The 27698-nt window shown below is 54.7% G+C and overlaps 1 protein-coding gene across 1 annotated transcript; it reads left to right on the plus strand.

Moving 5' to 3' along the window:
- Window positions 1-14866: 14866 nt before the first annotated feature.
- Window positions 14867-27062, plus strand: BNIP3 (BCL2 interacting protein 3). Its single transcript, XM_033130565.1, has 6 exons — window positions 14867-15069; window positions 22633-22783; window positions 23312-23396; window positions 24658-24764; window positions 24852-25001; window positions 26189-27062. Exons 1-6 carry the CDS (start codon window positions 15024-15026, stop codon window positions 26229-26231), a joined length of 582 nt encoding a protein of 193 aa, XP_032986456.1. The 5' UTR covers window positions 14867-15023; the 3' UTR covers window positions 26232-27062.
- Window positions 27063-27698: the final 636 nt, after the last annotated feature.

Consider the following 27698-nt stretch of genomic DNA (forward strand, 5'->3'; position numbering starts at 1 on the left):
CAGCTGATTCCACATTGTAGTAAAGTATATGTACTATATATGTACATAAACACCACACAAAGTGTTAAGTACTGTGTACACTGGCTATAAACACTGTAACAAGTGCATGCACTGTGTACCTTGTATATAAACACTGTAACTCTCCACTCGTATTTAGTCTCACCCATATAACCTATATCCACCAGACCAGTTTCTCCAGGATCTATGTTTCATTCCCTTTTGAATTCCCCCCCTTTGCCAAAGCCAGACCTCAGCTTGCTGGGAGCCTAGTAAATAGCGGATGCTCAAAAATATGTACAATACCGACAAATGCCTGAAACAGACGAAAGAGCAAACCAGCGAACAAACAAACCAGTTTTCAGGCAGAAGACAAGTTTTGTCTTGGAAGGGTATCCTTCAAGTCAGTCAGTGGCCCCCAAAGCACCACCGGTGTGGCAGGCTCCCCTCTCACACCTCCAGGCGGCCCCGCGCATGCTCACACCCTATTTCTTTGTCCTCAAACAGCTCGGCTGGGTTTCCACACTTCAGTGCAGTCATTCATAACATCTTACGTACATGTGCCAAGGAGATGGCCTTCCCTTCTTTCCCTCTAGACCAAAGCTCGATAACTTAAAGAAATTGTACATCTCCTTCACTCCTTTCCCCAACATTTTACTATGAGAACACGCAAACATAGAAGCAGGTTGAAAGACTTGCATGTGAACGCGCACCTACTCACCAGCCGCACGCTTTGATTAATATGTTGCAGTATTTGCCCTATCACTGTGTCTGCACCCCTCCCTGCTTCCCTCCATCCATCATCTTACATTTGATGCACTTCAAAGTAAGTTGCAGAGAGCACACATCATCCCTGAGCTCTGCAGCTTGCTTACCATCCACTGGGGCTCGATATTTTTTTCTGGCTTTTTCTCTGGACGGGGAGATAAAGTTAGCAGTCAGCCGCTGCCTGGACCTCAGTGCGCTGCTCAGTGAGTTTTGCCCCTGGGGTATATCCGTGCAACCCACACCCCCACGGGGGCACAGAACGCGACCTCCCCTCCTGAGCACCCCGGCCTTTCCCTGATCTGCACCCCCAGAGGCAACCATTCCTTCTGGCATTTCCACCACAGCGTCGTGCAGCCTGGAAGTTCATTTAGTGGACTCTTGCGCGTATCGGGAGTTTACTCTGATTTACTGCTGGATGTTATTGTGTTGTATGGATTTTCCACGGTTGGTTTCTCCCTTCCCCGATGAGGACTACCCCGGGTCTTTCCAATTTGAATCCATAGAGCACAACTGCCGTCAACATTCTTGGAGTTTCCTGTCTCCGGCACCTTCAGGTTTCTGAGTCTTGAACAGCAGGGGGCGTCGTCGAGCTAATGGATGGAAACCCCAGATTTTCTTGGAGGAAGGAAGCGACCTTGTTGTACCAACCAATTACCACCATGGCAGTAACAGACCTTAGGAAGAGTCATTGTGCCACATACTAACGAATGTGACAGAAGGGCAACGAGCCCATTACCCAACAGGCCACCACTTGTGCTCCAAGCGTGGTGGGTTCATCCTTGGCCGGGACGCCACACGGGAAGACTGGAGGGAAAAGGGTGGAGAAGAGATGGTCAAAGGCCCTGGAATACCTCAGGCCTCCCCTGCGCTGCCAACAGACTTCAATGGGCATCTCCCCGGGCTCTTACGTGGCTGTCACCTGTGTGTTGTCACGCCAAGGCCCTATGACGTGGGCTCTTCCCGACGTGCTCTGAGTTAGAAAGTCCTCAGAGAGGCAGGATTTGGGCCACCACTACTGCCACTTTGTGCTCTTGTGACCTCCGCATTTGTCACGCCAGATCTCGCTTGGGCATCACATCCTGAGTGTGCCCCTATCATTCCCCAGTGGTATGTCACGTGCTAGCAGCCCCTGGAGGCCACTTCACCAAGAAAAACAGAGGTAGGCTTGAGGGAAGGAGAAACAGAAAGGCTGATTTTGACACAAAATCATGGTGTGGTTCCCAGAACCACTGGGAACCTTGTTCAAAACTCCAGGTCCTGTCCCCATTCCCATGGGGTGGGACCTGGGGATTTATCACTTGACCGAGCTGATGGGCAATGCTGCCATACAGCCAGGTTTGGAAGCTGCTGTTCTGGGTGCTGGTGGGAGTGGAGGAGGGGAAGCGTAGGTGCTGAGTGGGCGAGGAGAGCCGGTGGGTGAGGGGAGCCCTGTTCCCACAGAGGCTGACCAGGGCTGACCCTGGCTGCTGCTGCATCAGGAAAGTGGGTCTGATGTGAGAAGACCTTCAGGAGCCATTGCTCAGAGAGGGGCAGAGGCCAGAGGTCTCAGCAGCCAGTGGCACTGGTCGCCTTTCCTCTGGCTCCTCCCACTTGCCACCCCTTCTTCCACCTGTGCTCACAGGGAGGCACCTCACATACCTCCCGCGGGCCCCTGAGCAACAACCCCTCTGTACTCTCCTCTGTCTGTCCCTCACCTACGTCCTCATGGGACACACTGAGGTCCCAGAGCAGAGAAAGGGCGGCCATGCATGCGCTGGGGGCAACCAAACTTGGCACTTTTGTTATTTTCATTTTCAAGAGCAGCATCCAAAAGTGTCACCAGCACAGACAGAACGCCGGGCGAGCACCGTCAGCAAGGCAATGTTCACGGAGGAATGCCTGGATCTGCAGGGAATTTTATGAGTTTCTTTGAGCCAAATTGGAGCAAGGTCTCACATGCTCCCAGCGAGTGGGAGTTTTGCAGCTTCTTTTATGCATCTGAGGTTAAGGAGGGAAGGAAGGAAGAGGACATGAGGTGGGAAAGCCAGGTGGGGACAGCTTACAGGAGAGTTAAGATTACTGCTCTCTTGAGGGGGGCCAGCTTATTGCAAAGGTGTGTGACCCTGGAGGCCCCCGGACAATGCACAGGGCTGCTTCAGGCAAAGATCACCCTTTGCTACAGAAGCTCGAGGCCTGGGGCAAGAGACCCACTGTGACCCACCCAGTTAGGAAGTTATGACTGGAGCACCCTGTGAGGGTACTTTCCTAGAACCTTTTTCCGTCCACACAATTCCGCGGGTTCTATTAAGCACAGCTGTCTCAGGTACGGCCATCTGACACTCCAGGCAGCCCCCGAGGACAGCAGGTGGCGGGGCTGCCCGTGCAGGGTTCTGTCTTCCAGAGGTGAGCAATCGGACAAGTCCTTCCACTTGCCATCCAGACCCCAGCCCCAGGAAAGGGAGTAAGGCTGGAAATTACAGGAGTGGAACTCAGGGAAGAAGCTTCACAGGTGGGGCCCGTGTCTCCTGCCCTGCCCCCACACAGCTGGCAGTCTCTGATGGGTACCAGCGGGTTCAACTAGAAGCAAGAGAGCAGCGGGCGGCCCTTGGTGACCAGGCAGAGCTGAGGCCCTCTCCTGGGTACACAATGCCTCAGGAGGCTGCCAGAGGAGGACTGTGGTTAGCCTGGAGCGTGCTCTCTGGGGAGGCTGGAGGGCCTGGAACTCTCCACATGCTGCTGAGGCAAAGGCCACGGATTGGGAAGGGAGGGACCAGCCTCTTGGGAGTGTGCAGTGTGTGTAGCACGTGGACACTGCAACCAGTAAAAGCTGTTGGAATGCAAGTAACAGGCAAAGCAGTCTCCCGTTATTACAGGCCCAGAGGCACTCAGAGGCGTGGGTCCCAAACAAGTACGGAAGTTGCCCTGGGGCCAGGGAGGGAAGCCCATATTTGAAGCACAAAGGAAGCTGCAGAAGTAGGAGCTGGTGTTTACCAAGCACCTATCAAGCACCTATCAGACACCTTATCAGACTTTCAGGCTGTAACCACACAAGGTTGCTGTCTCACAGGCTGTGCCTGTAGCCTGGGGACACACAGAGAATGTGTGGAGCGGGTGGAGGTGAGGGCTTGCTGGGCACTTGTCTTCAAAACAAGTCCAGTGGCCCAGGAAGTCGATCTAATAACCCAGGATGGGCGGCTCCGCAAGCAGCTCCAGTGAGCCAGGCCGATGTCCTCACCGGTGTCCTCTTATTGCCATTTGCCACGTCCCCAGCCAGTTACATGTACTACTTTCTGTTATCCTCACCAGAACTCTGAAGTAGGTGTCATTATTCTCATCTCCATTTTATAAACAGAAAACAGGGGGGTGGCCCTGGAACTGGCCCTACCGTCGTCCCATTCAGGCAGGTAACCAGCTCTCTGCTTTGCCCCACTCAGGAGACAGAGCTGGACAGAGAAACAACTCAACTAGCCATGATCTTTAGGCTGCAGAAAGGTGGCGAGAGCTTCTGGAGAGCGTCCCGTTGGGGCAAATCAGATTGTCCCAGTAGCCAGGCCAGTGGCCTCCAGGGCAAAAGGCTATGTGGTGTCCACTCCCTGTGAGGCAGAACAGCAGAGTCCAGGGGACCCGAAGAGCCAGCTGCAGGGAGACAGGAGGCCTGCCAGCAGGCTCCGCAGGCCAGGCCCAGCTCCCTCCCCAGGGACACGGGCCTCACCAGACAGTCTCTGGAGGACGGAGGCCATCCTGTCTCCCAGAACCTGATGCAAAAGGGGCTCAGGAAAAGGCCAGGTTGTCACAGACTAGAGTGACTTTCTGGGAGCAGACGGGCAGGGCACTGGGCGGGGCTGTGAGGGGCCTGGGCTGGAGCACAAGGCCGGCCTGTGTGAAGAGACAGAAAGGGCTGAGCAGCTTTGCTGAGCAGGACGGGAACTCGCCCACCATCTGCTCCCCTTCCTTCTCCTGAGGGGTTGATGCTGAGGAGTGTAACTGGTGCTGGATGTGGAAGGTGGCGCAGGGCGCCCCCCGGTGGGGGGAGTGGTGGGGAGGGCGCAGGCTGGGGTGCAGACGACCCTGCACCATGGCCCTGCTCACAGGCTGGGGGTGGGGCGGGCACTGGCTCCAATTCCTAGATCCTGGGAGCAGACAGCGCCTGGAGCTGCCTCAGGATCAATGTCTCTGGCGAGCGGCTGGAGAAGGTCAGGGGCCCAAAGGGAAAATGTAAGAACAAGTTAAAATCTTAACTGGGGGGGTGGATGTGGAAATGGATAGGGAAGGACGGATGGGAGAAAGAGCTGATAGGATACACAGCATCCATCACTAACCAGTGACAGGTACTGGGACGGCTCTGTGGGCCCCAGGGCCAGGAGCAGATGCCAGATGGTAAGGCCCCACCGGAGTGTTTGCAAAAGGCGTGTGCAGGAGTGAACCAGAAAAGCCAGAGGGGCTGCCGGGGGAGGCAGGGGGAGTCCTGCCTGTTAGCCAAGCCCAGCACAAGGTTTGTGGCTGCAGGGTAAGCCTCCTGAGGTCCTGACCTGCCCAGTCCGGGGTCGTGCCCTTGTGTGCCCAGGCCACCCCCTCCCACAGGCATAAAGGGTGTTCTTCGTCCAGCACCACCCACTTGCTTGTCCTGGAGATGGACCTAGACGAAGGTGCAAACGCCACTGGCTAATTATTACCTTTTCCGGGCACCGTGCATGCAAAAACGTACCCCGCCTTAGCTAAAGAACGAGGCTCTTGCTGGAGTTATGGCCCCAGCTATGGGGGCATCCGGTAGACCCCGGCACCACATCCCTCTGCCTGTGTGCCCCCGACCTTGGCCCGGGCCCTTGGGCTCAAGCCGCCAAACCCTTTCCTGCCCTGTCTCTGGTCCACACACTGTCCCTCCCGTGCCCTCTGGGCAAACCCACACAGTGGCTTCTCAGGTCCTCCCAGAGAAGCCGTACCTTCCAGGGGTTCCTAAGTGTGTGGATGTGCGTTGCACACCACCTCCTACAGCAGGGCCCCAGCAGAAGCATCCCCCCACTCAGCCCGCACCTAGTCTGTTTTCCACTTGACAAGGAGCAAGCCCAGCCCTAGTCACCAGAGCCAGCTTTGGCTGTCCCCTCTCCTCCTGTCCCTGCAAAGCCCAGCCTGGGCCCTTCCACTCATCCCAGAAAGAGCCTTACCATCCCCAGGACACAGGACAGGGTTGGCTAAACAGAGGTGAGGCTTGTGGCTGCAGGGGAAAGAACAATGTCTCAGTGCTTGAGGTAACATTTCTGTCACCCTCGGTGTGCAGCCATGGGTTTCCATAGAGGGACAGTCATGGTGAGATGGCAGGGCCGTTGCCGCTCTGGGACCAGCCCAGCTCTGACCTTTGGGCCCCTGGTTTGACAGCTGCAGCCTCAGCTTTCCCAGCCAGCGGCCGCAGGCTTTTCAGTCTGGCACAGGGCAAGTCACCTCTGCCCTGTGCTCATCACCGCCCCTGTCTTTTTAGTGACACGACAGAAGATGAGCTCACGCCATCCTGCTCCTGTCACAGCTCGTCACTTGCCCACTCTGGGTCTCAGTCTCCTCTAGTAAGATAAGGAGGCTTTGTCCTCCCACCACTGTCTGCACCTACTACCTGGAGCCCCCTCCCTTCAAGACAGAACTTTGTGTTGCCCGTTCAGGTGGTGGCTGGACCGTGCATGGCTGCCCACAGCACAGCTGCAGAGGCTGGGGAGGTGGGAGCCTTCAGGAGCATGCTCAGAGCACTTGAGAACCAGCTGCCCCTTCCAGGGCCACCCCAGCCTCCACAGCCTCTTTCCCAAGAGCCCCTAACAGTGCCGGGGGCTCAGAAGCTGAGCTCCAGGACCTGGAACGAGCCCTGCGCTGGCTGCTGGCTCCCAGTGTCCTTCCCTGCTCCCAGCAGCCAGCCTCCCCCACACCTACCACGTGACGGGTCCTGTGACAGTGTTTGCTCAGTGTGTGGTCCCATGCCACCTTTCTCGTTAGTACACAGTGGCCATTCTGCAATCTCCGAGAGCAGCTGAGTGATTGCTTTACGCAAAAGGACAAACAAACAGTGGCCGCCCAGCGCCCCTGCTCCCAGAACTCCTTCCTGTTTTGAACATTTTCAGGCACGTGCAGGGCAGGCTTTTATCACAGAACACCCGTTCCTTTGGAAAGGATCCTGTTCCTTAACCAGCGGGGACATCAACAGAACAGGCGTCGTGGACAACTCTAAACATTTCATCACACCGACTCCTACAAATAACCCTGGCAGAGCACAGACATCCCTGGGAGCGGAAGGGGGACTTCCTGTTTTCCTGGAAGACCAAGGCGAGCAGAACCGCCTGGCTGAGCAACGCGGGCGCCCTGTTCCCCAGGCTGGCATGTGGGCCACACTGAGAGGCCCCAGGGAGGCGAAGAACAACCCCCGGTGTGCTGCCCCCCTCCTGTGGCTCCCATCACTGACTGCTGCTGTTGGATGATAACCAGAAGTCACGTTCATTTAAATAATCTCCCTACCCATTCTTATGTTTCCATGGTCCCTAGGGAAACAAAGGACATTCCTTTCCCCAGGGAAACTTTTTCCTGCTGCAGGGGAGAAAACCACACCGCACATTTTTCTAGTCACATCCGGATCAGACAAGATGTCCCCCTTTCGCGTTTAGGTCTGGGCAGTAATTACTGTACCCTGGCCAGTGTAACCATGAAACCCTCCTCCAGCAGAGACAGCTGCACCCAGGAATGCTGCATGTGTGTGTTGGGGGGGGGGGGAACGGGCTCCTTCTCTCCCCTGCCCACGCCCGCCCCCCAGCCACAGTTCTGACCCCCAGGGTCCATGCAGCAGGGAAGCAGGGGAGTGTAGGGGACCTGGCCACCTGTGCACAGGTCGGGGAGGTCACCCACACTGACTGCCCCCTTGGGCTGCCCTTCGGGTCCTTGCAGGCCCCGGCAATGCTGGGCCTCTTTCACCTGCTGTTCCCGGCACTGGAACATTGGTCCCAGTCAGACCAACACGGTCAGCCTCCCCTCGCCTTTCCGGGTGGCCCCAGGCAGCCCCCGCCGGCCCACTCCCCATCCTCCAGCCAAGTGCCTTTCACACACTCACGGGCCATTTAGGTGTTGTCTCTGTGAGGTGTCAGTTCCTTGTCCACTTCCCACTGGATTGTTTGTCACTTTTGGAGTCCTCCTGGGCCGTCAGACGAGCCCCACACCAACCGTTTGCCTCTCCAGTGGATGGCAGGTCGCCCCTTCCAAGCTGAGTCACGTTACGCACGTGAATTCACTTTACTTCAGTAAAATGTACCTTCTGCTTGTAAGAGATCAGTAACCAGCCTACCTACCTGGGTGGTTGGGAGGGCCCGAGGGGGTCACGCACGTCAGCTGCCGGGAACTTTGCGGGGCCCACAACAAGACGACAGAGCTCTTAGTGCTCCCGACGCGTCTCATCTTTGTAAGGGTGGAAGTCGGGAAATGGATAATGTAATTAGACATAACTCCTTTGCAGTTTGACTCACCACATAGTTCGCTCTCTAGCCACCTGTAGTTAGACTTAGCTAGTTTGCAGTTAGAGCCATCCTGATATTCAGCTGTTTCCTCTTTGTTTCTCCTCCCACTGATTAAATGAAGAACTCTGTTCCCTCTGTCAAGGCTGCGTCCACCTCATGAATCCATTTAATCAGCAGGATGCTAACCTGGAAAGGGCAACGTCTTAATCCTCAGGCACCCGGACACCAGAATCCAATTTACATCCCTGGCAGTTTTTACCAGTGACGCATAAAGCCCCAGGCTGTGGTGGCCAAGTCTGAGTCCGGAGTCTGTGTTGTGGCTGCTCGCTTGTGGGTTGTGAAAGTATTCACGGGGCAGGTGGAAACACAGAAGGAAGATTTATTAAAGTAAGAGGACGATCGGCTGGGCAGAGTCTGCTGGAAACTACTGCGGAAAGTCTTTCTTTCATCTCAAATTTTATATTTTCTAACTATGATGTAAATTGCTGTGGCCTGTAATGGAATCTTCTATTGAGTTTGGCTTTGTCCGTTGGAGTGGGGGAAGGTGCAGTTGAACTTGTTATAACAACGTTTGCATATGTTATGTAAATCAAGTTGGAGCGGATCCCACACAGATACAGAACCTCTCCCAAGTCACAGTGTCAGGCATGCAAGGCTGAAGTACATAGAACCATTGAAACTGGAATTCATGGTTATTGTATAGTAAGAAGAGTCATGGCAGGAGGGTACGGTGGCAAAGAACAGAGAAAATGTTTTCAAAACGTCCCAAGCTAAATTACACTTGTTAAATCAAATTATAGCAGAGGTCCAAACCTCAAAGCAGAACATTTAGTGCCACCATCACACCTCCCATCTCATCAGGGCAGAGGTAACATCTTAAAACAGACCAGACCTCAGGAAGCGATGTCAGCCCTCAGACCTGCCTGCCTGACTCCCTCTTTCTTGTATAAGAAAAAGCAAATCTAAAGATCAGCCCAGTTGTCTACTCAGAGACTCCCTCTGGCTTCCCTGCCGGCACCTTTCATCTTAAATAAACTTTCTCACTTCTATTCTTTTTGAGTCTGAATGCTTCCACATTCTGCAAACCACCAGGGGTATTCTAAGCCAGCACAATCTTTTCACTTAAAGTGTTAAAAAAACAAACTCAACAGAGCACAGTTGGAGATCTAGTTGGCTTTATGAAATGATTCCTGCATCGGACAACATCCCATCTAGCAACCGGAAGGAGCTCCCAGGGGTTGTACAAAATGAAAGGTTTTTATAGGAAGAAGGGTGGGGCAAGGGAGTCATTAACGAAGCCAAGATTATTTGGGGGTCAGGACACCTTTTATTGGGGGCAACAGAAGGGAAGGTTTTTACCACGCAGATTGCCTTTTCTTCCTATGGGGAGTGGAAAGTGCCCACATGACAAATTACCTTACTGGTGCTTGCCCAGAAAATCCTAGACTGCTTGATTGAAGGTTCTGTTTCTGGGAGAGTTGAAAGTGCAGTAAGGTCAGGTGTTAAATCTAGGGTTGGTGACATGGGCTTTAGCACGAGTGATGCCATTTTGGGCCTCTGGTTTTTCTTTAACAAATGGCATGCCATGTCTTTACTGTTGTCAAAAGAACATTCAGCCTAAGAACAAGTCTTACAAGAGTTTATCTGAGCCAAGCTGATGACAATTACCGGGAAGCAAGTTCTCAACAGATTGAGAAAATGCTCCAGAGAACGGCAGTTTTGCAGCTAATTTTATACATTAGCATCAAAGGAGGAGACGTTGCGGGGGTTACGTGAAACCCATGGGTGGGAGGTTAAGGGGGTGGGAGAAAACAAAGTGGAGGAATCCCTGGGGTTGGATAAAAAGTAAAACGGAGAAACACGTACATTTTACGTAGGTGGGTGCAGGACAGTTAGTAATGAACATTTAAGCACATTGTGGTGGTTTCGGGGAACAAGACAACAGTGAGGGGTTCTGTGGTCTCAGTGGCTGTGCCCTGAGGGGTCTGGAAAAGGACATTACTCTGACATTCCAAGGGTCTGTTACCTTAGATGCATAAAGACAGCAGGCAGTTTCAAAGGTAAAGGCTGACCTCTGTCAAGGAAGCCACAGGCCCAGGACGCCACTACTGGCCACGACTCACTTTTAGTTAGGAATTTTTACATTCAGACCATACTGTGTGGTTCTTTTCAGTGTCTGATTTGTAGGGTTCACCATGCAGGGTTCCTCTGAGCTCGTCTGGCTTAGTATATATGGTCCCTTTTTCGTCCACACTATCATTAAATTAATAATGTCTTTTCATATCTTCCTGCAAAACTTAAAAATTTTCTTTGTCTGTATCTTGAACATTTCTTAAGTTCTTAGATATTCTTAGATATGTTTTGTTGTCACTCTTATGAGATGTTTTCCATTTTCAAATTGGTCACTGCTAGCCTTTAAAAAAGCTATTGATTTGTGTATGCTTACCTTATGACACACATTATTAAATTTTTATTTGTTCAAAGACTTTCTCCATTGATTGTCCTGAATCTTCAGAGAAACAATTTTATTATTCTGTGTTAATCCACTGCTTTAATTAACAGATACTAACTGAACCCCTGCTGCCTGCCGGGCCTGCCCTCAGGGAACCTACCTGGGGGGATGAGGTGGGTCAGTAGTAGCAGTCTCGCCTCCTCCTTTTTGGTGTTGTGAAATTTTCCTTCCTCCTTCCTGTCTTCTGGCACGGCCTCAGACCTCAGAGCTCGGGCTGCTGACAAGCCCCTGGCCTGCTGCTGACTTCACGGGGATGCCACGGTGTCACCCATCGTGGGCTTCAGGTGCGCTACTTTTACCAGGGCGGTGTCTCTGTTGTGAGTGTAATAGAAGCCAGCTTGGAGTGCCGGGAGAGGAGAAGGGATTTCCTGATGGGTTCTGGAGGGCTCACAGAGTTGCTGTTTTGAAGGCCCAAGTCCTAGCCTTGAAACATGGGCAGGAATGAGGGCAGCTACACAGTGGTACGCCTGGTCCCAAGGATGGATGGCTGGCACTCTGGGCGCTGGGGCCCGGCACCTCCTGCTGGGTGCTGGGTGCTGGGTGCTGGAGGCTGCTCTGGTATTTCCGTTTCTCTAGACCAAAAGGCAGGACGTCACGCAGCGTGCAGGGCTTCAGGTGAGGGCAAGGAGGAAGGAGCCCACGTCCCCCCACTGCCCTCTCCCCCGCCCAACTTACTAAGTTTGTTTCTAGCGTGTGTTCATGTCAGAAATGCACATGAAATTATTTTTGCTTCTAAAATGATTATTTTTAGTCTTTGATCTGTCAGGTATTTTTTAAGATCCTCAAGCTACTTTTTCTTCTTTAATCTTTTGTTAAATATGTGGTCAAACCATCCCTACCGTCCCAGGAGAGAACTTACATGGTTGTAATGGATTCGTCTTCTGTTTGCTGTCAGTTCAGTCAGTACTTTTCCATGCATATTCCTAGGTGACTATAGCTCAATATTTTGTTTCCTACTATGAAAGCATGATGCGAAGTTAGAATCAGGGTTGTACCGACCCCATAGAATGAACTGGTAAAATCTCACTATTGACTACAGCCTGAAAGCACACGGAAATGCTCCCCGATCTAAAGGTTGGGCAGAAACTTGTAAAACTGCCTGAGCTCTGTCTCTGGGGAAATCAGACCGTCAGCCACGTGCCAATCACTTCCACTGCTTCAGAGGCTCTCCTTTCCTGAATCAACTTTATATTTTCCTGAAAAATAATTTTATTCAGGTTTCTTTTTTTAACTATAAAAGTGTATATGATTTTATATCATATTTTAAAATTTCCTCTGAATTTATAATCAGATCCTCATGTAGTGCTCAAAATGTCATTTATCACCAAAGATTTGAAATTAATGAAGGCAAATATGTTTTCTAACTCATTAATTTTGCTTTAATTTTTATTAATTTTATAATAATGTTACAAATGTATTAATTTCTTTTATTTAGGGTTTTTTCCTAGCTTTTTAAACTACCTAGTTCATTTCTTTTATACCTTGTCCTAAAATGCATTTAATACTATACATTTTCATACGAGTGGCATTTAATATATTGTTTTTAATAAATTTTATTTTTATGACTAATTTAGAACGACAGAAAAATGATGAATCCAATAGTAGAGTGAGTTCCCACACACCCTACACCTAATTTGCCGTTATTAACATCTTACGTGAGTAAGACTTATGCTAATCAGATTTCCTCAGTTTTTCCCTACTGTCCTCATGTCCCAGGATCTCAGTTTTGAGACTCCTGTCTCCTTGGGCCACTGTTGGCCATCGCCGTTTTTCAGGGTAGGCCAACTGGAGCAGATCTTCAAGCCACGCGTTTTCTTTCCCATTTCCCACTTGCATTTTCCTTGATCCCCAACTCTGACTGGGGGCTCCTCAGGCTTCCCCTGGGCAGCCTGACCCACCCTGTCTGCTATAACCTTCCCCGGGGCACTAAGCAGCTTTACAGTGACGCTGTTGGAAGTTAGGCCTCAGGGCTCCCTGGGTGGGGACATGAAATGATGGAAGTTGCTGGGACCTGTTAACGTAAGAATGTCCAAACCTGTAGATTACTTCTTATAAAAATGTATTTGGGCCAAACAGAGGATACACCTGGAAGCAAGATCTCAGCAGACTGAGATAAATGTTTGGAGAATAAGTTTGCAGTTTCTTTTATGCATATGAGATTAGGAAGGAACTAAGGAAGATTTCAAGGAGGTGGGAAGGAGCAAGGCGGGGATTGGATTACAGGACAGTTAAGATTACAGTGCTCTCTTGAGGGTGGTTCTGCTTCTTTCAAAGGCTGTTAACCTGGATGCACAGAAACAATGGACAGGGCTGCTTACAGCAAAGAGAAACCTTTTGCTAAAGAAGTTACAGACCTGGGGTGGGACTACTCACCGCGACCTGCCCTGCCCGTTAGGAATTTGTGATCAGATCACTCTGAGGTTACTTTCCGTGGAGCTTCTTCCCCCCCCCCCCCACAGACTGGTAGAGTGTTCTAGATGGGGAGGGAAAATCAGGTTGCAAAAAGAAACATTTCCATTTAAACATTTCTGGGTCATCGGCCTAGAGAGACTTAGAGGGCTTATGAAATGTACACGTTCCGGTGAGCTTAGCAGGTTGAGGGGTGAGGAGACATACAAAAGTCCGTGATCATTGTACATATTAGCAATAAAAAAATCAAACGAAATTTCACAATATGGTAACATTAGAAATAGGCCTATTTAGGGAATGTCTGTCAAGTGCGCAGACGCTGTACACTGAAGAGCACAGAACCTGCCGAGAAGTGAGAACACCTGAACAGCGGACAAGCAGCCTGCGCTCAGGGGTTGGGAGACGGGACAGCTTCCCCAGTGATGCTTCCCCAGGCAGTCGTCCCAGTAAAGGGCCCAGAGAGAAGAGGCAGGCGTGGGCACATTCTATGAGGGGACGTGCCATTTGTGTCCGTGTGGGGCAGCTGTGTCCCGTGCGTCCGCTGCTGCACCCATCCTGAACACTGCAGTGACAGGGGCGCTTGGAAAAGACTTGCTGAATAAAGGAGAACTAACGTTTGAATGGAAAGAAAGGCCAGAACCTCTACATCCAGAAAGAAGGCTAAGCTTAGTGCCCCTCTCAAGGGCATCCTTACCTAGAATGGAAACAAAGACACCCCCCCCCAGGTGAGGACAGCAGGGGCTGCTGCCCCAGAGCGTGCTTGGCACCCGTCCCCGTCACTGGGTTTGGCAGAGACCCAAAGGCAGGCAGGGGAGTGGGAGACTTCACAGTGGAAAGGGAGGCTCCAGGTGTGTCCCCATGGAGGCTGGGACCGGAAAGCCTGGAGCAGGGGACACCGAGATTGGTCAGGGCGGCGTCTGGCTTTCTGTGGTGGGTCCTGAGCTGGCAGCGGGGACAGAAATTGGGGAAGCTGTCAGTTATGGATCAAGTCCGGCCGTTTGGGGCTGACTGTTACAGGGCTGCTGTGTGGCTTCCAGTTGCTAGAGACACTGGTCTCACTTCCTGCCAAGAGAGGAGGCTGGGCTCCTGGTTGGTCACTGCAGGTGAGGGGCTGCTGCCTGGCTGGTGGCCGCGGGTGTGTCTCAGTTCTGTCTTCACAGATGGCTTAGCCCCGGTGTGTTTCCACGCAGTCCACTAGCGAGCCCTGCGGTCCTCGGCTGTCCGGTTTTCGCATTGCCCGGTGTCGAGTTTACTGCCTTTACTGTGTTGGAGGGAGAACAGCAAACTCAGCAGCGTTAAAGACAGCCCGGGGGCCTCAGCGTCCAACCCGGCCCGCGCAGCCGCACGCCCGTGCTCACCTGCACCTCGCCCGCGTCCACCGGTGGGACGCGCGTCCGCCGCGAGCTCCGTCCGCAAGGCGCCCAGGCCTGGCGGGACCAACAGGTACTGAGCCCCTCCCACGGTGCCCCGCCTCTCCAGCAGTTTAGCCCCGCCCACCCGGACCCCGCCCCGCCCACCCCGGGCCCCCGCCCCGCCTGCGTACGCACGCCCCGCCCCTCAGACCCCGCGCACGAGCGCTCGGATCGCCAGGCGACGCCTCTGCTCCACCCCGCGCACGCGCCGCACGCGCCGCACGCGCCCCGCGCGCCCCACGCCCTGCGTACGCGCAGGCCCCTCCTCGCGGCCAATCGGCGACGCCGCCGCTTTTCCGCTGTTTATCTGCGGTGCGTCTGCCGGCGCGCGTCAGTCAGTCGGGGTCCTGGGCTGACGCCGCTGTAATTGTTGGGCCCGCGCTCGTGCTCCAGCTGCCGCCGGTCTTCTTTGCAGCGCCCGGCGCCCACCCGATCCCGGCCCGGCGGCCGCTGCGCCCTCCTTCCGGCGCCATGTCGCAGAGCGGGACACCCGGACTACAGGAGGAGAGCCTGCAGGGTGAGCCTCGCGGGATCGGGGCGGGGAGTGCTGAGGGGAGGCCGTGGGGACGCGGGGACGCGAGTGAGGCGGGCGGGACCTGTCGGGGCCCCTTCACGGCGAGGCCAGGCCGCCGGGACGGTCGCCGGCGCGAGGCTGCGCCCACCTCGCGGGTCGTCCCTGCGCACGGCGGGCAGGTGGCGGCTGGCTGCCCGTGGGGCCAGGCGGCCGGCGGGGCCCCCGGGACGTGGGGGCCGTGCGGGGCCGTGTCCGGGGCGCACGGCTGCCGCGCCCGCGGACAGTGGATCCTGGGGAGGGGCCGAGCTGGGGGGTTGGCGCGGACGCCGGCCGAGGCCGGCGAGGAGCCTGAACTGTCCGGCTCGGGGCAACTGGAAGCGCCGTCTGCGAGTCGCGTCTCGGGTCCGAATGGCTTCTTCAGGGCCACGTTTCCACGTTCTGTGGTGAGACCAGTGGGTTTCAGGAGCAGAAGCCGGGTGTGACGTGGGCTTGCACGGGCGTTAGTAGTAGAGCGTGGAGCGTCCTGGCCGCCGGGACCGGTCGGAGGAAGGAGGGCAGGGGGTTGCCCGTGATGCAGACGGGCCCGCGGCCCCCGGCCGCGCTTCTCCGCGGAACAGATGGACGGTGCTCGGAGCAACTGCCGTGGGCTGCGGGCAGGCCGCTCTTTACGTTCGCCTGGGCTAGAGGGTCGTCCCCAGACAACAGGGATGTGCGGGCGGGAGAGTGGAAGCTGGAGGACCTGGGGCACCCGGCGCTGCCGCTCGTGCGCGGGGCCTTGGCGATTCCAGACCCGCGGGCGCGGAGGGTTGCTGTGCTGCTTCGTGGGTCGGTGGCAGCCGTGCGGTCCGCCCTCTGGCCTCGCGTCGGCCGCGCGGCCGCTCGGGGGGGCCCGGGAGCGGGGGAGGAGGAGCCCGCGCGTCACCTTTGCGTTCTCGGGGGCAAGAGTTGACTCGGCAGGAGGAGCGTGAGTAAGCGTCGGAGAGGACTGTTCAGACCTGAGCGTGAGCTTAAACCCTAACGTTGTTCAGATAAGTTCAGTGAGCTGCTAGGTTTTTTCTTAGTCCTTAAAGCAGCATTGTATTTTTATTAGGCGAGGCTGAATTAGCCTAATGCGTTGTGTGTCGTGTATTTTAAAAGTACAACCACTTTTTTTTTATTAGTTTCAGGTGTACAAAACAATGTACTAATTAGACATTTACATCCTTCATAAAGTGGTAACCCCCCCGTCTACTACCCCCAGTCCACTACCTCTCTGACATGGTGTGTGACTGTTACAATCCCATTGACTGCCTTCCCCATGCTGTAGTTTATGTACGTGTGCACACTTACATATATTTAATCATTGTTGACATTTTATATTATTTTACTTCGGCTGCAGATGTATATAGCGCAGCGGTCAGGCATCCACACAGTCCATGAAGTGATCCCCCTGATAAGTCCAGTGCCCATCGGGTACCTTCCATCATCTTTACAGCTCTGCCGGTTATATTCCCCAAACTGTACTTCGTGTCCCCGTGACTGTTTTGTGACTACCGGTTTGTTCTTTCTAATCCCCTCACCTGCTCCCTCATCCCCACCCCCCTCCCATCTAGCAACCACCACTTTTTTCTTTATATCTCTGAGTCTGTTTCTGTTTTGTTTGTTTATTCTGTTGTTTAGATTCCACATATAAGTGAGATCACATGGTATTTGTCTTTCTCAGTCTGACTTATTTCACTTAGCATAATGTTCTTTAGGTCCATCCATATTGCAAATGATAAGATTTCATTCTTTTTCATAGCCAAGTACAACCACATTTTTAAAATCCTGTAATCTCCTTAAATTTTGAAATTGACTGTTTTCTTTGAACTGGATTAAGGAATTAATCTTTTCTGTCTTTTTTCACGCAGGATCCAGGGGGTATTTCATAAACTCTTGGCCTTAGAATCATTCTTTTCCTAATTACCAAACTACTTAACTTCTGCCGCTGTGTTTCACTGGCTCAGATTTAGCCTCTGGAAGAGTTCTGAGCCCTCCAGAGGGGCTTCCTGACTGACACCAAACAGCTGAGTCACTGGCAATGCAAAATCACCAGCTCGTGAATTAAAAGATTTGCTTTGTGTTTTGCTTATTCTATAAAAAGATGGTTACACAGGGAGTGGAAACTCATGGTAAGGATTCCCGAGTGTACTAGTGTGTACGTGCTGTAGGGCACTCCACTTGCTCACCGTCCAGCTCCGGCTGGGAGGAGTCAGTCACTGGGCAGCTGCCCCACGAAATGTGAGCCGCATGGATTCTGGATTCGCTGGAGCAGGCGTGTCCTCCGTGTGCTGTTTTGATTTGGTTCCCTCTTGTTTACCTCACATGACAACTGAGAGCTTTGGTTGCCAAACTCCGACAGCAGCAAACGGTTTCCCCTTTGCTTGTATCTGGCACCAGGATGTTCTCCCCAAGGAGTGAACAGCAAAATGGATGTGTGTTCCCCCCTTTCCCTGGTCCATTCTAGTTAGAGCTGTTGACTTGCAAGGTGTTCTGTGCCTTTTTCTTCTTAGATGCACAACTGCTGACATGCATGTTGTTGTGTCACAGTGTCACGGGAGTGGTGCGTGGCTTACTTCCCAGAAGGCCCCCTTCTGAGCAGAGCTGCTCATGGGTGCAGGCGTCAGTTCAGTCAGTGCTCAGCCCTTTGCTCTGAGACGCCCCCACCCCTGTTACTGCTGTGTATGGGGACAGTGCTCGTCTTGGCAACTCACCACGTGGCAGCTCCCCACGGACAAAGGTGTATGAAGAGGAAAATAATTCATCTTTCCTGTGGAGGGGAATGTGGAGCTTGCAGTTTGGGAGTATAAAGGGGTTTCAGGCATTAAATCGTAGCCCAACCCCTGCATTTCATAGAGGGTTGCAGTGAGGCCAGAGGGTAAGTGATAACAGGTAAGGCAGAGTCAGGGGCTCCACGCTGAGTGCCAGGGGGACACCAGGAGCCTAAGTGACAGAGTGCATTAAACAGGACCCTGCCTGGCAAAGGAGAGCCACGCAGCTCCTGGTAGGAACCAGGAGCCAGAATGGTCTGTTCCAAATCACTTGGGAATGAGGTGTCTTGTCTGACGCTTTTACATTCCCCCTCCCTCCCCTCCCCTCCCCCCCACAGGGAAGAAGCCCTGCGATTGGCTGGTGCTCCCCCTGGGCTTGGCGACCGCTGGCCTCAGGCCTTCCGAGGATGCCCTGCCTTCTGGGACCTCCCTCCTCCCTGACACTGCTCCCAGTCTTACAGCTGCTTTGTTCCCGCGTCCTTCCCCTGGCCAGTTGGCTTCAACCCTGGCCCCCGCAACATTGCCATTGTAGACTTTTCAGAATATATTTCTGGAGTCCGTCCCAGCACTCCACATAAGGATATTCAGAGCGGTGGGCCAGGCTCCTGAGGAACAGAGTAAAAGCACCTCAGGTGAGTCTCCTTAGTCACGGTTGGGACCTGCTACCTCACACTAGGGTGTGGGTGGCCTTTGGGGCTCTGTGGGGTGCACCTGGGTATGTCGAGGGCAGTGTGGCCAGGCCAGCCTGGAGTCTTGCAGAAGGCAGGGACTGTGGTGGCACTTGGGTACGCCCATCTACCTTGTCCCGAGGCTGGCATTGACTTGCTGTGTGTGAGCCGGGCACGTCACAGTGGGTGTGGGGGAGAGGCAGCGGGCCTGCCCTCAGCAGCACCATCCGTTTTCTTCTGAGGCCTCAGGATTCCAGTTACTGGGCAGGTGATCTGTGCTTCTGAAGCAGCCCTAATCCCATCTTTCTTGCTTAAAAAGATGAGTGACCTTAACCAATTGCAGGATGTGAGTGGGTTAACAGCACGCATTTTCTTTTCCACGAAGAATGTTTTCCCACTTGTTGCAGGTTAATAATAAAACGCTTGCCCTTTAGTAAATCATTCCTGGGAATACAGCTTTTGTGCCCAAAGCTTTGCTGCAGACAGTCCAGAGTGGGATTTTTCTTCTTTCTCAATGATGCTTAGGACTTTCTATGAGATGATTCTAAAAAGCATGTACGTACTTGTGTCCATGGAGTCCCGAGTTGGCCCCTGTGACATAATAAAACACGTGTGTACACCTGAAACCAGTATGTCCTGTGTCAACACTGTATCTCAGTTAAAACAATTAGTGTGTGCTGGCACCGCTCTAACACTCGTGGGATCACTCGAGTGGCAGTAGTGCCTTTGTTATTCATGGAACCCCTTCTGCAGGGAACCCTCAGGGAGGCTCTGGCGAGCCTGGAGCCTCGGATGGGGTTGGGGAAGAGCCCCTTGTGATTAGAGGGTGGGAACCCAGCACCCAGCCCTTGCAGGGAGGGGACGGCTGGAGGTTGGGTTTTGAAAACTTTGAACAGCTAGGTCGGAGCGAGCTGGGTTGGTGAACACAGGGTGGTGCCCAGGTCAGGGCGCAGGGAAGCTCTGCCCCCGTGCCCCAGACCAGTGCTCTGTGCGTCTCCATTTGGCTCTTCCTGAGTTGTGTCCTTTCTAATAAATGGGTAAACACGTAGTGTTTCCCTGAGTGCTGTGAGTTGTTCTCGTGAGTTGACTGGACCTGAGTGGGGTGTTGTAAGGACCCTTGAATTGTGGTCTGCCAGGCAGATGTGTGGCTGACGTCTGATGTGGAGACAGTGTTGGCACTAAGCCTTTCAACTTGGGGGACCTGACAGCAGCTCCAGGTAGTGGCACCACTGAACTGAATTGTGGGACAGCTCGTTGGTGTTGGAGAATTGGTTTTTGCCGTCGAAACCCCACATGTGTTGTCAGAAGTGGAATCAGAAAAGCAGCACCTGCCTCGGACTCCGCCTACGTCAGACACTGAGTAGCACTGAAGCTTGGCCGGGCACATTGAGCCAGGCCCAGAATCTGAATAACAGGTTGAATCTAGAAAAACGGAACTGGGCCCAGCGTGGGGCCCATGCTGTTCCATGCCAGGGGCCCGAGCTGCCTTGCCAGCTGGCTGAGTGTGACCTTGAGTCCAGGGAAGGAGAGGGGGCTAGAGTTTTAATGCCGACGCCTCAGGGTGCGGACGGGCAGAGGACTCGGAAGGTGGTCGGCAGCCTGATGGACGTGGTCAGTCAGGCGAGCGGGCTCCGGAGTGCTGGTGCGGAGAGGGCCGAGCTCGAGGCCTCTGCTGGGTCAGAGGCTGGCTTAGTGGCCTGGCTCAGTGACCTGGTTCCGAGACCACCTCCTTCCTTGTGTTCGTGACGCACTTGTGCGGACCAGCTTGACAGGAAGCGACCTGAGAGGCTAAAGAGAAAAGTCACGTGTTAATCTGACAATGTGTGTGGTCATTTTGTTAGCAGCTAACTGCTGTCCAGGCTGCAGGTTCTCATCTATTCCTGGGCCCGTGATGGCTGGCTTCTCACTGATGATGTATTTCTTCTGCAGCTTTTTGAGCATTAGGCCAGGACCGGCAGAGCTGCCGGATGTGTCAGGGAGCAGCCGCCGGTGGTTCAGCCAGCGGGCGGTGATGGCCAACGGGCGCTGATGAACGGGCGCCTCCCACCCCCGTGTGGCGTCATTGGTGCCATGTTGGTTTAAGGACCGAGTGGCGGCTCTGGGTGACAATGACTGTAATAAGTGAGAGCGAGTGTAAGCCAGTTCATTGGGTTTCCGGGCTTCTGCAGTCTGCCTCCCCGCTCCCTCCGGCACCTGTCCTTCATGTGCCACCAGGGTGATCTTGGAGCAGGAGGTACCCTGGAGAGACACAGGCTTCCGCATAAAGTAGAAAACTGTCCTGGGCCCAACGTAGGCCTGTGCGTGCTGCCAGCTCGGTTTCTGACCAAGCTGCATGGCCGAGGGAGAAGCAGAGGCAGTCTCGTCAGTGAGTGGAAAAGCCAGACCTGTTTCAGGTTCCACCTACACGTGAAATCCGGGCTCACTGAACCTGGGTCGTCATGAGTGAAAACAGTACAGCTTTTTGGAAATAATACAGTAGAGTATCCTCATGGCCTCAGGCTAGGAAGAGACTGAAAATGTGACTGGATTAGAATCAGGAGTTTGTGCTCATCAGGAGACATTCAGGGTGAAAAGAGAAGCCATCGTGAAAGAGACCTGCAACACTCACGTGAAGAAAGGCTCGCGTCTGGAATATGGAGCTTCTGCAGACGGAAGGAAAGAGGAAGAGGTTTTTGCTATGCACATGGCCAGTAAGCGTGAAAAATGTTCGGCCTCAGTAGAAATCAGAGAAATGCACCGCAGACCACACAGCACGGAATGGATGGCTGAGTTTGAGGACTGACGGTCCCGTGTGGGAAGCTCCTTCGGGGCTGGTGGTGGTCCTGCTGCTTGTTACCCCCCAGGTGGGGCTGCAGAGGCGAGAGCACATGGGCGGATGGATGGACGGACGGACGGCTGGACGGAGAGAGAGGGAGGTGCTGTTCACAGCCGCTCGCCTGGAAGCCAGCTGCACGTCCAGCTGGGCAGACAGCGGCGTGGCCGCACCGTGGGCTCCTGGACGCAGCAGCAGAGCACGCCTGCCCACGGCCCAGTGCGCGCTAGCTGGCCCCTCGGTGCAACCCCAGGAGCCCTCACTGCTTTTGCCCTCAGGCCTGCGGGTGTCTGGGCCGCAGGCATGCGGGGGGCCTTTCTGTGTCCGGGGCACTTCTGTCCTTGTGTGGGATGGGCCACAGTGATTTCCATCCCCCCAGACACTTGCTCAGGGGCAAGAGCAACAGCCCTGGCCACCCCGCACCGCCTGGCACGGCCCTGTGTCGGGCTGTCTGTCACTCAGGCTGCCACCTCCGCGGGCTTCCTCTGCAGGGCTCAGCCCAGCCGCTGCCCGGTGCACAGCCGCCAGCAGTGTGTGCCCAGCTGTTGAGTGGCGTGGGCGTGTCCAGTGAACTCCAGGTGCTGGGTCTTCAGGGACAGATCCCGGCTTGGAGCAATGGCTTTACGTGCGGGCTTCGCGGTCGGTGGGGATGGGGAATGCTTTGGCGCTACGTGGTGGTAAGTAGGTGACCTGGTGCTAAGAAGACAGTTCTCTAAATCTGTAACATGTACCTGGGTGAAATAAATTTGTTCAGAACATGTAACAGACGTCAAGTTTTCGTTCAAGTAAGAAAGAATGTGGAGCCGACTTCCTGTAGCTTTGGCTGAATGCACGCCGAGCGTGGCTTGATGTGCTGGATCGGGGTTCGTCAGAAATGGCCTTGGTGGTGTTCAGAGTGTATTCATCTGGCTGCTGATGTCAGTAAATCCAGAGCAGCTGTCATGCCGTTTGTCAGCCCTCAGGGTCAGGATGTGTGCAGATAGGTAGGTAAAAGCTACTTTCAACCTTAAAATCCTTTGAGTCCTGTAGGTTTTGCTTGACACCCCTTTTCTTCTCGTAGTTCAGCGCAGAGAGCATTGTCAACTGGACTCGCTGACGACACAGTGGCTCCACCGATGGGCCTTGGGCCCCGGGCGGGCGGGGCCAGACCAGTGTGGGAGCTGGAAAGGGAAAGGGCGTGGCTGGGGGCCGGGGGCGCAGGAGACAGCTGCTGTGTCCCTGCGCTTCTACCTTTCGGAGTGGACCACATGCAAAGTGGGTAGAAAATTCCAAGCGTGCCCTTGTTTTGTCCCGCCAGGCTCCTGGGTGGAGCTGCACTTCAGCAGCAATGGGAATGGGAGCAGTGTCCCAGCCTCAGTTTCTATTTATAACGGTGACATGGAAAAAATCCTGCTGGATGCCCAGCACGAATCTGGACGGAGCAGCTCCAAGAGTTCTCACTGTGACAGGTGGGTGCAAACACGTGCCGTGGGCTCCACTGCTGCTGTGCGGGAGGCCGGCAGGCACAGCTCACGGCCGGCGAGGCTCGCCTTGGCTTCCCGCCTTCTTAGACCCGGCCCTTGTCCTCGGGTGGGAGGAGGGACTGTGCTCCAGCGGGGGCGGCACTGGGCCCCCGTTCCCGTTTCTGTCCCGTTGCCGTGACTAGCTTTGTCAGGCCGCTTGTCGTGAGTCACTCACTGTCCTCGGCTCGGCCAGTGAATCAAGGTCCCATGGCTGAGTCTGAGATTGAAGGTCAGGTGCAACAGGCCACAGCCAGCGGTGACAAAGCCCACCCCCTCTGGCTATCCCATGTCCTCCCCTGGACTGGCTAGCGGACACCTGTCGAGCTTAGCTGCAAAGGTGGAGGACCAGTCTGGGCCTGGCGCCGGGTAGAAGGGACGCTGCAGGTGCTGGCGGGAGGCCCCGGCACGGACGTCCCCTCCCTGTGGGAAGAATGTTAACGTGATGCTCTGTTTCCCATTCTCATCGCTTCCCAGCCCCCCTCGCTCACAGACCCCGCAAGATACTAACAGAGCGTCGGAAACAGACAGCCACAGCATTGGAGAGAAAAACAGCTCCCAGGTGAGGCCCCCGGGAGGCGGCGGGCGGGCAGTCGCGTCTGTCTGTACATCCCTGAGGAGAGCGGCCTCTGGCTCTTAGGGTGTTCCTTACCTTTTAAAAAACTATGTGGGGGGAGGGCATCCCCCATGCTGGGGCTCAGGGACGACATGTGGCGGGCCCTCCTCCCCCCGTGCCTGTAGCCTGGAGAGGGCGCGCGTGGCCAGTGGGAAGGGTAGCGGGAGCCGTTAGTGGTGGTCTCTGTCTTCTTGGCTGTAAGTCAGACGTGCGTGGCGGCCATCGTGAGCTGTCCACCCTGGCACTCGCCTCCCCGAGCACTGTTAGGCCTGCTGAGGCTGCCGGGTGGGTTAGTGAGGAGCTCACGGGCTGCTCACTTTTCTCCGTGTCCTCAGGGCAGGCGCTGGGCGGGTTGGAAGGAGGCCCAAGTCAGAGCAGGTGGGGTGAGCAGGCCCCGTGCCCCTGCTTGGCGCTGGCCGGCAGAGCTGATCCTCAGCGAGGCTGCCACTCAGGAAGTGCTTCCCGGGTGCTTTGGCAACCGCAGGGCCACACTGCTCTGTGGCCACCACCGCCAGTCCTGTCCTCACAGGCTGCTGTGTCCTCAGCAAGGAGAGGTGGGTCGTGGTCCTCAGGCTTTGTCGGGAAGCCAGATGCGTCCAGAACCCAGCAGGGGCGCAGGTGGCCTGCCCCAGGCACTCAGGGCCCATGGCCAGCTTTGGAGGGTGTTGCTACTGCATTCTGGAGTATTTCCCAAATGTTCAACAATTTTTTTTCTTATTTTAAGAAGGAATTTTATGCTCAGGTACAGAGTTTTTAAATGTAGAAAAGTAGAGAAAAGCCCTGTAATCTACTTCTGCAAGTCCTGTCTAATTAGCGTCTTCACGTCCTTAACGTGGCGGGCGGTGTGGGTGTCCGGAAGGGTCCGGCTCCCCTCCCTCGCGCGCCAGAGGCCGGTGGCTTCCGACCTTGTGGGCCGCACAGAGGCTGCTGGCGTCGCCGCACTGGTGGTCTCGGCCGCGCGCTTCATCCTCTTCGGCCCAGCCAGCACCTTTGTGCACGTCTCTGTCCGTGCTTGGCAAGGCTCCCGCGGGACGGTGTCTGCAGCTGTCAGTGCCCCTGTGGTCACAGTCGGGACTCTCACAGGTGGTCCGCCTGTCTCTTAGGGGGGCGAGTGGCTGCAGCCCCACCCGCCGACCTGCCGCCGCGTGGGAGCTGGCGCTGGCCGTGTGGGTTCTACATGCTCATGTGTTGCAACACTTTGTCTTAGTCCGAGGAGGATTACATTGAGAGAAGGAAAGAAGTGGAAAGCATCTTAAAGAAAAACTCAGACTGGATATGGGATTGGTCAAGCCGGCCGGAAAATGTCCCCCCCAAGTGAGTGTTTTCAGTGTCACATAACGTCCGGTGTCACCGCGGAGCAGGCCGGAGCCCTAACACGTCCCCCACCTCCCGTCCCCGCAGGGCGTTCCTGTTCAAGCACCCGAAGCGCACGGCCACCCTCAGCATGAGGAACACGAGTGTCATGAAGAAGGGGGGCGTGTTCTCGGCCGAGTTCCTCAAAGTCTTCCTGCCGTCCCTGCTGCTCTCGCACCTGCTGGCCATCGGCTTGGGGTAAGTGGCCCGTGGTCGCGGGGCCGAGGCTGCCAGTGTGTGCCCTGAACCAGCCTCCATGAGGCAGAGCCGTGCGGGCTCCCAGCGCCTCCTGCAGTCCCCTCGGCAGTGACACGGAAGCCAGGCCGTCAGCTTGGGGCTTCTCGCCCTGACGATGCGGAAAGCACAAGCGCTCTGGATGCTGGAGGCCTGTCACAGACAGTGCCGAGGGGCCGCAGGCGGGCATAATGCTTGGAGCCAGAGCTGTCCTTCTCTTTGGCTCAGCCCCAGCCTCGGGGTGGGGTTGGGGGTGGGGGTGGAGTCCTGCTGGGTGACAGTATTCTGTGGCCACAGCTTCCTGGATGGACCGGGTTGTCAGCACGGGCTCGTGCCTTAGGCTGGCGCCTCGTGGCCGGAGGGAAACAGGATTTCAGAGCCCCGTGGCACTGTCACCTGTTCCCAGTCTCCCTGAGTCTTGGGGCAGAGGGCGCCCAGTCTGTCCTGAATCTCTGGGCAATGGAAGCTTGTGGGTCTCGCAAGGTTATGTCCAGTCAGGTAGCTGTGTGGGAGGTGAGAGTGGGGTTGCTTTCCCTGACCTCCAAACCCTAGAGCAGTTCTGGGTGCATATAGCCTCTCGGGTGTTTATAGACGGTGATTCTGACAGCTCTTCCAGAGCCAGCATGTCAGGGCCTGAGGGGCGGGGCCTTGCTTTAGGGTGGCCTTCTGCAGCCAGCTCCCATGTGAGGGCAACCCTGTGTCCTGGGCGGGCTCCACCCCAAGCCCCGTGGGCTCCCCGGCAGGGCCAGACTGAGGCCCACCCTCCGGTTCATTGGGGAGGCCCCGCAGCAGGCGCTCACCCTCGCCAGGGGCCTGCAGGAGTCACATCCTGCGTCCTCACCTGGCCCTGAGGCTGGTGGTCATTACTGCCTGCAGGACCACTCACCTGCCCCGCAGCGTGTGCTTAGATCAGTTTAAACATTGAAAGGCTGTTGCATTGTTTCCTTGTAGAGAAGACATGGGGTGCGTTGTGTCCCCCTTTGTCTGAGGGTTGGGTTGAGTGCACTGTGACAGCACGTGTGGTGACACCCGATGGGAAGGACCCTTGGCGAGAGTGCACATGGTTCACCAGCTGTGTCCGTGGGCCTCCCTGCCGTTGCGATGACCAGAGCGTGAGGCCCACCCTCACGGCTGCTGCTTTTCCTGTTTAGGATCTACGTGGGCCGGCGCCTGGCTGCTTCCAGCACCTTCTGATGCAGACTGGGGACCGGCCTCGGCAGGAGCCGGCAGCACCACCGCTGGGTACTGTCTCGGTCCTTGGTGGCTGCACCGCTTGTTCATTTGTTCTGTAAATGCTGCGTCCCTAATTTAGTGAGAAGAAGGCTAGACACTGAACCACACTAACCTGTAATCCATACCTATGGGATCAATCAGTAAGCATGTCACAGGAATATCCACTCAACCACCTGGTGGTCACTTTCCTTTGGACACCATAGACACCTGAGCATCCGTAATTAACGTGCTAGTTATGATGGAGCATTTTACCACCAGTTACCTGTAACCTTAATTCGGTTAAAACACTTTGTATCTCGAAAGAACGAGTAACGTTGATGTTAAAATGACCACGTGAAGGGTTTATCCCACATAAATATTGTGGCCTTATATTCACACGTGAGTAGGAAATGCTGTGAGTAGATGCAGGTTGGCTGCGGAAGCTTAGTTCCCTGCTAATTGTCCTTGGTTGATAACAAGTGCAGCCCCGGTACAATGTAGGCTCCCGTTACCACGCAGACACAGGCCTGCCGGCTGTTGCAGGCTGACTGACGACTGGTTGTGACCACCTCGGACGCGTGTAGGACACCTGCTAAGTACCTCCCTTGCTTCCCACTCTAGATGCTGAATTGCGGCTTGTCTGTGTTCAATTTTTGTGTGCTGTTAGAATCAGCTTCATTCTAAGCAAATCTGTGTTTACTTTAAAAGACTGGAAATAGGAAAACAATAAACCTTCGCCAAATCCTTTAGAGGTTACTGTATTTGCAGATGGTTTCAAATGAAATGCCATAAAAGCTTTTTGATTAAACCAGGCCTGTTCCCTGTCAGGTGACTTTTCTCTACAGCATGATTGTTTAAAGGTGGCCCCTTTGATATACTGTTTATATGCCATTGTGTAGTGTTTCACTTTTCCACACTAAATTCAGTTGTGTTAAAATAAATGGAACGTTTTAATTTTTAAAAATCTTTGCTATACTGAATCGATCACCTTGGGGGGGTCGACTGTACACACAGCCCTTTCATTTGGAGACAGCTAGTGGAATGGCCCCCAGATTCTTTCTGCAGCGCATCCTAAAAAAGGAAGTCTGTGAGGGCACATTCTGGCCACACAAATCCCCTTTCGTTTTACAGCAAGTGTGTCTTCCATGCGAAACGGAAGGCTTTGTTCCTCTGCTCTGTCTAGTGTCACGACACGGGGGCTGCACTCAGCATGTCTGAGCAAGGCCAGTGCCCTTGGAATTAGCACGCCTTAAAGGGAGCTCCGTGAGTCCTACCACCCTAGGAACCGTCACTCGGGCGATCGGGCCCTGTCGCCAAGGCATTTACTAATAGCTGAGCTCTTAATGAAACGGATTTAAGCTGTTACGTAAGTGAGACTGGGGATTGGAGTTTCTGGAGGCTTCTTCCATCACACTGCATCAATACAGTGGACATTTTACTTAAAATGAC

This window comes from Rhinolophus ferrumequinum, chromosome 16 (assembly GCF_004115265.2).
Source record: "Rhinolophus ferrumequinum isolate MPI-CBG mRhiFer1 chromosome 16, mRhiFer1_v1.p, whole genome shotgun sequence".
Taxonomy (NCBI): Eukaryota; Metazoa; Chordata; class Mammalia; order Chiroptera; family Rhinolophidae; genus Rhinolophus; species Rhinolophus ferrumequinum.